This window comes from Macrobrachium rosenbergii, chromosome 31, assembly GCF_040412425.1.
Source record: "Macrobrachium rosenbergii isolate ZJJX-2024 chromosome 31, ASM4041242v1, whole genome shotgun sequence".
In the NCBI taxonomy this organism is placed as follows: domain Eukaryota; kingdom Metazoa; phylum Arthropoda; class Malacostraca; order Decapoda; family Palaemonidae; genus Macrobrachium; species Macrobrachium rosenbergii.
The window spans coordinates 6,862,699-6,872,592 of record NC_089771.1 but is presented as its reverse complement, the minus strand read 5'-3'; the positions used below and the strand labels follow the sequence as shown (position 1 = coordinate 6,872,592).

General features: G+C 38.4%; 1 protein-coding gene across 2 annotated transcripts; it reads right to left on the bottom strand.

The window, feature by feature from the left end:
- Positions 1-1,076: 1,076 nt before the first annotated feature.
- LOC136855231 (uromodulin-like) lies at positions 1,077-8,698 on the bottom strand. Of its 2 annotated transcripts, XM_067132134.1 has the most exons (8): positions 8,538-8,698; positions 6,093-6,134; positions 4,530-4,601; positions 4,182-4,256; positions 3,760-3,876; positions 2,568-2,687; positions 2,204-2,380; positions 1,077-1,789 (listed from the first exon to the last, which is right to left on the bottom strand). In XM_067132134.1, exons 1-8 carry the CDS (start codon positions 8,695-8,697, stop codon positions 1,590-1,592), a joined length of 963 nt encoding a protein of 320 aa, XP_066988235.1. In that variant the 5' UTR covers position 8,698; the 3' UTR covers positions 1,077-1,589. The 2 variants fall into 2 exon arrangements, with proteins under 2 accessions (XP_066988235.1, XP_066988236.1); XM_067132135.1 differs by lacking the exon at positions 4,530-4,601 and having other exon boundaries at positions 8,538-8,691.
- Between the last annotated feature and the right edge of the window lie 1,196 nt (positions 8,699-9,894).

Sequence of the window (9,894 nt, the reverse complement as noted above, 5' to 3'; positions counted from 1 at the left end):
GATCAGGAGCAACAATGCCGGCTGGTACAGTGCAAGTTAGTTTCACTGACGACTGACTGATGTCCTCTGATGGATATACATGTTGCTTGTGAAATGGCCATCCCAAATAGTGACATGGGAACAGAGATTTTTGAGAGGGCATCTGCCTCATCTTTCCCTTGAATTCCAAAAGGACGTGGTATCCAATTGAGAGGTATTTGCCTGCATCTGTTTTGGTGCCAAAAGGCTATTGCTCCTGTGGTAGCGATTAATTAGATATTTCCAGCTAGTTTTCTTGTTGTCAGTGCTCGAATAGTGCCTTAGGAGTCTGAGTGCTTATGCTGGCAGTCTTCAGTTCTACGCGTAGTGTGAAGGCCTTGTCAGAGAGAAGGCCCCATCCTCTCTTGAAAGAGGCCGAAAATACCACAGATACTGCTGCTGCTGGCGTGCTTGTATCAGTTGCTCTGTCTATCTGTGAGGTGCTGATGTCAGGTCAGTTGTGTCCTCTGCTGCCTGATACAGTTGCTGGGGGCTCAAGTGGCTTTGTTTTGCAGGGAGGGCAGTAACGTTGGTAGAGATGAGTGCTCATTCCCAGAAACTGGTTCCATACACACTTCAGAAGAGATAGCTCTCCTGGCTACTACAGCTGTAGATCTCTTGACTAGCAGTCCTCCTCGGGGTTGTAGGAAGGCTTCCAGCGTAGTTCTTGCGTGGGTCCATCTCATGTTAGTTAATGCAACTGTTCATTTCATATTTCAATGGACATTTAGTTCTTTATTCTGTTATATATTCCTATATATTAACATTATCAATGGTATTGTCAAAATCTACAGTGCTATTGAAATTAATATAAATCAGAGATTTTCAGCTATCCATACTTTTCTTTTTTTCATAACGAATTTTTCAGTTTTCTTTCTCTTTTTATATTGCTCAATTTTACCAGTTCTTGAGTTCTTTTATTATCATTCCCAATTTTTCCCATTAAGTAGCATCCATCTTATTTAATGTTTTCTTTTTTCTTGCATTTTGTTGATTTCTGTTTCTCTTTGTTCATTTCCTTCAAAAGATTTCAAAAGGGTTTCAATAAAAGTATCAAGGGGTCAGTTCGCATATACTGTTGAAAACTCAAGTAGTGAATTACAGTTCTGTTTTATGTCAAACATTTCCCATAACCATCAAATGTATATTAAAATCTTACAGTACATAAAACACTATGAAATAACCTTTGCAAAGCAAACGAATATACTATCCTTGAATGTTTACACAGAGTCACATACAAAAAAAATGCAATGTAATAAAACTTGAAACAGAATCCAAATTAATGAATACAATAGCATATGTAGAATCTACTGGTCAGGTCGGCAACGTGACCTCCTTGTGATTATGGTGACGCAGGTTCGTTTCCCCGTGACCGGCCATCACAGTCTCTTCAATTTCTTGCGCTTGGATCTTACGGCTATGTAGCTACAAGCATATCCAAAAAAGCGCGAAGAATTCGAGAAGTTAAGAGGGCATTGTGGCTATTAGAATTACACACCAGCATATATTTATGTCTCTCACAAAGGTCCTCATCTGTCATCCAAAGCAGCCCAGGGGTTGACTTCTGGAGGTCACATTAAGAACTGGCACAGACCCCTATACTCGTACGAGCAATCTATTTGAGTCACTTTGTACTCGGAAGAAGAGGAGTCCCACGTGATGTAGCCACAGCGCCAGGACGGGGATGTGTGGTGACCTTCCTTCCAGAGGTCTTGTTTGATAGGTGCTCCAGTCTCTGTCCACTTCCCGCCGTGCACGCCGACCCACGGGACTTTAAAGTAAAGAAGCTTTAAAATCAGAATAGAGAACACGTAATCGACAAAATGAAGTACTAAGTTTAAAAGACAAGCTTTTATCATTTCTTTGTGGAAGGGCACGTGACTATTTTCTGTGATTTATGTTAATAACAAGTATGACTATATGCATATGCCTGTGCACAAACTCGGGCATAACCTTTCACAACCACACTCACACATGTGCAAGTAGACGCATACATACACAAGCGCACACACACACATACACACACACACACACATATATATATGTGTGTGTGTGGTGGGGGTAGTAGTCATAACATATAACATTCTCTCTCTCTCTCTCTCTCTCTCTCTCTCTCTCTCTCTCTCTCTCTCTCTCTCTCTCTCATCAACAAGTGTTAATAGGTTCATGTGAGGAAGCCACTTACTATAAACCAGAAAAGCTTCATCAATCTCCTGCAAGTGCCTCAATTGGAAGTCCTGCAGGAGACGTCCTCCGGCCTCCTGGCAAGTGGACTTCATCTGCGCCCAGGTCTTCTCTTCCTTCACATACTTCAAGCATCCCAGACCTTCAATGACCTGGGCTGGACTTTTGCACGAAAACTCTAGAAGAGGTTACAAGAACTAGAATGGTTATGTGAAGGGTCACTAGAAGAGGTTACAAGAACTAGAATGGTTATGAACCCGAATAGAATGAGTTAGTTTTTTTACAATGATTCTCTACAGACTATGGATACAGTTGTTGACTGTGTAGGAAAAAGGTCAAAAAGACTCGATCTTCTTTTTTCTTACCACAGGTTCGTCCGTCTCCCTCGTAAGGTGGGTTGCAGGAGCATCTGTAGCTCCCGACGGAGTTCCTGCATGTCGCGTGGGGGCTGCACTCGGCTTTGCCTTGGGCGCACTCGTCGATGTCTGTTAATGAAGGAGAGAAGAGTTTTGGGACGCGTTGAGGAATACTGCTGCAAGCAAATGCAAGATCAAAGTGGACGTAAAATCTCTGCGAAGGTAAGTATAGTGAAATGGATAAAATTCTCTCACGTGAATTGAAATATAAGAAAAAACTTCTCACTGTTTACTGAAAAAAAAAACGTATAAAACCACTGTTCCAAATATCAGTCAACGAGCAGGTAGTACTTTCGAAAAAAAGAAGTAATTTTGAGCGGGGCTGCAATCACGAAAGTCATTCCTAGAAGTAAACTATTTTTGAAGATCGACATCGCGGAAGCGTTTTTGAGGATATTTTAATTAAAACAGTTAATCTGTTAATCAAAAATACCTTCACAAGTTCTGTAAAAAGAACATATTATGGAAAAATGCGCATTAAATATTTTACCAAGAAGCAGTCACGAGAATAATGAGTTGCGTGAAGATTAAACCAATATATATTTACATCCTAATGAACCTGATTAAACAGCAAAACAGAATCCTTATAATTATTTTTAGAATACACTACATGCAGGATTAAAAACTTGTGATAATTCTTTAAGAAGAGTTGAAACATGGATATCCCCGCAAAAATGGCAGATTGAAAGGATTAAAATACCTTTTAAAGAGAAAAGAATTTTATATATGAGAAGTTAAAATAGTTATCTGAAATATAACAGTTATACAGAGGAAAAGTGTTACTTTATCTCTATGGATTAAACATCTGGAAAAAAGTGTTCACGTCAATTCCTTATATAAGGACTTATAAAGAAAGGAATATATAGGCCCTCTGAAACGGCAACACAATAGGAAAATCATATATTGAAACCTACATTGAGAATCAAAGAAACGATGAAAATAAATCAAAATAGGGACAATTTACCACAAAGGTTCTAACATGTGCAAGAAATAAATGAACGAAAAAAGTTGTGAATAAAAGAAAGGCAATTAGAGCACACTGATGATCTGTTCTGACAGAGAGAGAGAGAGAGAATGTCAAACTGATACAGAAATGCAATAAGAGTATTGTAGAGAGAAGTATTCACTTTGTTTCTCTTACCTACGCAATGTGGACCATCCCACCCAAAACCAGGGGGACAAGAACAGGCGAAGCTGAATAGAGTGTCCGTGCAAATGGCTTGACGACCACAGTTGTGGCTTCCCTCTGAACACTCATCTGCAAAAGAACAACAACAATCTCGTGGTGACTACCTCACTTAGCCATTGTTCTTATTTTGGAATAAGAGACTTACTCGCTTTCTTAAAAATGAACATAACCGAGTTATCATGAGTAAAGATTGCACCTGTCTGTAATGTATTCACTAAAAGATTTATTCTCTTATTATCCAGTGGGTTTGGATCATATCAAAGTTAGCAGTATAAGTATTCTATTTATATTCTGAAGACTACACTCCATATGACATGAGTTTTGTTCATTTCTAGTTTATAACACCGGAATCAATCAGTATACTTCTTACTCACCAATTCCTACAGCTTTCAAGAAAGACATGACTCCAGATATTTCCTGCTGAAACGTCGATGCCAATTCTAGCTGTCCTGGAGAGAGAGAGAGAGAGAGAGAGAGAGAGAGAGAGAGAGAGAGAGAGAGAGAGAGAGAGAGAGAGAGAGAGAGAGAGAAGGCATCAATACCATGATCAGGACTTTTATCACTTGTTTGCCTTCAAGAATGATAAATGATTCTGATGAAGAATATTAGATCTCTAATGTTATACTTCTTGGCTATATCAGAAAAGATGCTGCTGCTTTCCAATGGTGTAGTGAATTTGTACATCAGGAATAATCATCAGCATCATCTGAGAATTTACAGACCTGCCTTTGAGATTTGTTCAAAGTCGTCCAAGTCATCCCTTTTGAGACACTGTCCAGCCTCTCGGCCAAGCTCTGAAATGGACAGGACGTACTTGAGAAAATGGTGATCATAATTCTTCAGGAGAGAATTCAGGCAAATAATTCTGGCATTAGATGAACAATTTTCTTAATCAGTGGTGAGCTTTTCCATTGATAATGTTACAGGCCTTTATATACAAAAACTGGTTAGTGATAAGGTTTTGTAACACGTAGAAAAAATAATAATATTCCTCCCATCGTCTGTGAGATTCCATATTCAAAGTCTTTCCAAAAATGAGTCACGTTGTTCTTCAAGTCGGCCTTGTGTCACCTTTATTGTTAATTTTGGCTAGTTTTGTCCTGAAAAGGGTATTTGGAGAACTAAGTCCCAGAAAATGTGTCCCGTAGACAGTCAGTTTCTTCATGCATTTCTCCCGTTTCCCGTCTTTTATTTGAATCAATTTATCTTGATGATGCTATCGAATACGGAGCACCTTTTCTTTTCAGATTTCATCACGAGCTACAACACATCAAAGGTACTTTCAATTCCGTGGTATTTGTGGCTCTTTTTCCTGAGAACCTAATCCACGTATCTTTTAATCACGAATATCGAATCCATAATGCAAAATGATCCGACATAATCACAAAATCCGGCTATCTTTGCTATCAAGTCGGTCAGCACTCAGAACTGAATATAAGAACCAAACTTTCTAAGCAATTGTTTTTACGTTTTCTTTTGAAGGGTCTTCATGAAGATTTGAGTTCTTCTTTAAATATTGCTCTACAATTTACACTGTTGTTTTTTAGTGTACATATTATTCAAATATTTACTATATATATATACTTTTGAAGGTCTTCATTGTTGATTTATTAGTGTACTGTTGTTTTTATGAGTGTACATATTATTGCCAAATATCAGATTACTATATATATATACTTACTTTGCAAAGGTTCCTAGTTGTTTGTCACGGTTCCTTGAAAACAAAACGCAAAGCAGTTGCTTAGGAAGTTTGGCTCCTATATTCAGTTCTGAATGCTGACCAACTTGATAGTAAAGATAGTCAGATTCAGATTTTGTGATTATGACAGATCATTTTATAGTAAGCTTTCGATATTCGTGATTAAAAGATACGTGGATTAGGTTCTCAGGAAGAAGAGCCACAAATACCACTGAACTGCAAGTACCTTTGATGTGTTGTAGCTCGTGATGAAAATCTGAAAAGAAGAGGTGCTCTGTGTTTGACACCATTAACAAGGTAAATTGATTCAAATAGAAAGACGAAAAACGGGAGAAATTCATGATAACGGTTGTGTGCTTCTATAGAAATGAGTGCATAAAAGTACGTATGAAGTAACTGACTTTCTACGAGACCCGTTCACTGGGAATTATTCCTCCAGAAATATCCTTTGCAGGACAAAACTAGCCAAAATAAACGATAAAGGTGACACAAGGCCAACATGGAGAGCAACGTGACTCATTTAATGACGCCTGAAGGTTCAGGAAGAATGGAAATCAAACTTGGAAAGAAAAGAGGCGGATGTTACCTTGAAGGCTGTTCTCAACGTGGTCCAGTTTCTCCTGCATTTCTGGAAAGATAAATTGTTACTTGAAAATGAATGTTGGTCTTTATTTCTGAAATTAATCCCCTTAGTGCATGCACTGTATATATATATATATATATATATATATATATATATATATATATATATATATATATATATATATATATATTCGTCCTTTAAAATGCATAGCACATAACACAAGGGTGTGTGAATATAGGTAGCGTCCATACTTGGTGCAATATGAACACCAAATCCCTTTCGATAAAGTGAACTCTGCAATAAAAACTACTGAATCCTCTTACTAAACATTCCTAAAAAGATCTCCTGAAACTCTTACCTTTCATGAACTCTGTAACTATGATAATTTGTGGAATGAAACGGGTGCGCTAAAACAAAAGCAAAAATGAAAATGGAAATGTGAGAGGAACTTGGAAAGGATTGGGTGGAATGAACTAATACCAAATACGACCTCATTTATCTGTGTAATTAGGTCATCGTTCCTAAACGCATCATTTATTCCAAAGGTTCAAAGCTCAGGTACATTCAGGATCGAACAACATTTATATATTTCATCATTTCATTCTGGTGAATTTGAATGACTTTCCTCTTAGCAGGCGCAGAATTTAGCTCACGGCGAGACATTCATCAGGATTGGAAGAAATTGATACCTACCCGTTTCCGTTGAACTCATATAAGGAAATTAAGACGTCCATGTCTTGCCATTTTGAATCCCTGCGCTTTGAAACCTACCAGGAATTGACTGCCAAAGTTCCTCAGACATTGAAAGGAAAATAACGGTCACTTGGTAACACTTTTTATGTAACAAGATAAACTGAGAAGAAGAACACTATAATAACTACCTTCAAAAATAGACCAATTTACCCTAAACGGAAGATAAAAAATATCAAAAAAGCTAGATGTGAAAGGGAAGATTAGTTGATCTTGATACAAAAATGACAAAAGTAGTGGCCTGCTATGTCGACTTGAACACGAATTTCTGCTTTATCCATCAGCTTGTCTAATATCTGATTTTGCTTCTGGCGAAGTCCTTCTCATCCTGATGGGAAGCAGGGAATGACTTGGCTTGATTCACGATGAATCCTCATTCATATACAACAACAACAAGCCTCAAAGGCATTCATTTGCAAGGCTAGCTTCTGCAGCAGACATTTCCAGTAGGTGTGTGATCTTGAGAGAAAATTGAGTTCATCAAATAACAAATAAAGATCCTTAACCAACAAATAATCCCGCACACATGTAAACAGCAGTATAAGTCAGAAAAATGAGGGAAATTAGCATGGTGTAACAGTGAAAGCACTGAAGACTCCTGTTATGAGGCTGTGTGTGTTAATGCGGCTCCTCAAGGGAATACGACTGGAGATGCTGGTTCTTGAAACTTGTATATTTATTAGAATAAATGACATACTGGAACACTGGTTCATCAGTAAGGATTCAGTTTAGCTGGAGCTTAACCTTCTGCCTATCTGACAACACTTCCAGCAGGTCCTTTCCCAGCGGCTGGAACATTCTTCATTCTTCAGATGGTGGCAATCAAATACTAACAGAATTCTAGCACTGGGCTGCCATGATGGTATTTAATGTCCCCAGAAGTAACAAAAAGTAGCACTAACGTTAGTCTGCTTACATCAAACATTTTTTTTCCTGGAGGCAATCAAATATAATCTCATCAGCTCCTGAGTAACGATAGATTTAAGACACCTACTTGGAAGAGTGCTTGCTAGAAATTTTTTATATGTCTGATATTCCCCAAGTGAATCAAAATCAAAATAACAAAAATTAAAATACAACTGACAACAAAAATAAGAACATCACACAAGAAGAGTTTATAGCAAGAAGAAACTGTGCGGTTACCAAATAAGCAGTTTTACGAAATTCCTGAGTCAACCAGACCACATGGAGGAGCCGGTACAAAGAAGTCACCAAACAGGACTCCCTCCTTCCCTCCCACATCACCCAGGGCAGGACAGACAGTCACGAAAGAACAGTAGAGAGAATGAAAAAGAGCAAGTTCAGGGGAATCAGCCAAACAACACTCCAGTCTCTCATGCGCCTTCATGACACAACTCTTGGCAAAAAGAAATGATATCAGAATCAGAGTGAACTTGAATAGTTATTCTCTCAAGCAAGAGGAGACGGCTAAGACTGTGGAGGGCCAACACACAGAGGCTCTCTATACAATATGCAGTTCAATGAAAATGAGATAAGTCAAGAAATGAATTAAAAATCACTACATTTGGGGTGATTGTAGCATGAGTACAAAAATCAATGCGATTTCCGTGTTCGTTCAACCATATATTATAAAAATATTGACATTTAAAACTCTCAAAAAAAAAAAAAAAAAAAATTCAGCCTCATTCTTAGCCTGAAGTGCTACCGAGTGTCAAAGAGTTGGGAAATGAACATTACCTTTCAGCGTGTCCAAAACAGTTCTAAGCGTCATGTTAACTTGTCTTACTTCTGAGATGAGAACATCTTTGTGATCCTGGCAGTAGGCGAAATTCAAACCTGCCAGGAAGATGATGACAGCTATTATTGCGGGATTCATTTCTCTGGAGAAGAAACTCATTGAGTGATTCTCCTTTGCAGCCCTGGGTCTTTTATATACCCAGTCATCACGAGGACGCATTGGTGAGGACGCGTGACCGAATCCACCGTTCAAGGACCTTGTCTCTGTTTAACCAAACCAGAGTTCAAGTGGATGACTGATAGGGCCGAGGAATGTTTGTTACTGTTCTGTTATCACTGCTTGGTGACTGAGAGGTCTGCAAGAACTCGACAGGGTCATGATAACGCTTACCGAGTGCCACTTGTGAGGCAACTGCTCCGTTGCTCCTCGATTGTGAAGGATAAAAGAAATTGACGATAAAGATGAATTTTATTTCACAGAAATGGCAATGGCTATTGTCAGAGGGAAAGCAGAGATGACAATGAAAATGCTGAGGACATTTTCAACGTCTAGACGATTTATAATATAAATTCACCTGCTTCCATGTGCTAAATATTGAGACCTTATATTATAATCTTGTTCATTTATTTGCTGTTGACAGACAGAGAGAAAGATTTCGTATTAGTTGTTTCAGACAGAATGAAGACTCCCCAGAACTGTCCTCCAAATGAGGATGATTTCTGCAAAATCAGTCCTTGGAATTTTCACTGGTATTGTCATCATGACTAGTCTTCCTTTCCAAGCTGGGTGAGAGAAGGAGGAGACTCCCTGTGCAGAGAACTTCCTCGACAACAGCTGCTTTGAGAAGTCTCATCAGCAGCACCAGAGCTCTCTGACTCACAGTGCATCACCCTCATGTCAGTTGACTTAATCTCTTGCAACACATAGATCACAAGTTCTGAAGGTTGCATTTCAGGACCTATGTTTTTAAGAGAGAGAGAGAGAGAGAGAGAGAGAGAGAGAGAGAGATATTCCCTTCATTTTGGCAAAATTTCATTAAGACTAAGTAAACTGAACATCATGCACCACTGAATTCAAAGGAAAAAATACATGAAAATCTGTCTCATAGCTCTATAGTATTGCTTAATTTGAATGAAAATATTGACAATATTGGGCAATTACCGGTAAACTCCGGCAATCGCTTTTGAGTTCGAATTCATTGTCAGGTTCCAGTAATTTTGGGGATTTTTTAAAATTTAGTTTCTCCTTCAAAGAAGTATGCCTTTATCTGTAGATAGTGGCTAACTTACAGCAATTTCCCATTCTATATCTTCCAGATGGACTCCACTATTTACATACGACCGATTTACACAAGAT

What these genes read in the sequence shown, in the direction of transcription:
- LOC136855231 (XM_067132134.1), bottom strand. Translation starts at nt 8,697, where the DNA reads ATGAGTTTCTTCTCCAGAGAAATGAATCCCGCAATAATAGCTGTCATC. An exon ending in CGTTGAGAACAGCCTTCAAG is followed by an intron (nt 4,602 to 6,092) that starts GTAACATCCGCC and finishes TGTCCATTTCAG; the next exon opens with AGCTTGGCCGAGAGGCTGGA. An exon ending in TGAAGCTTTTCTGGTTTATA is followed by an intron (nt 1,790 to 2,203) that starts GTAAGTGGCTTC and finishes TTTACTTTAAAG; the next exon opens with TCCCGTGGGTCGGCGTGCAC.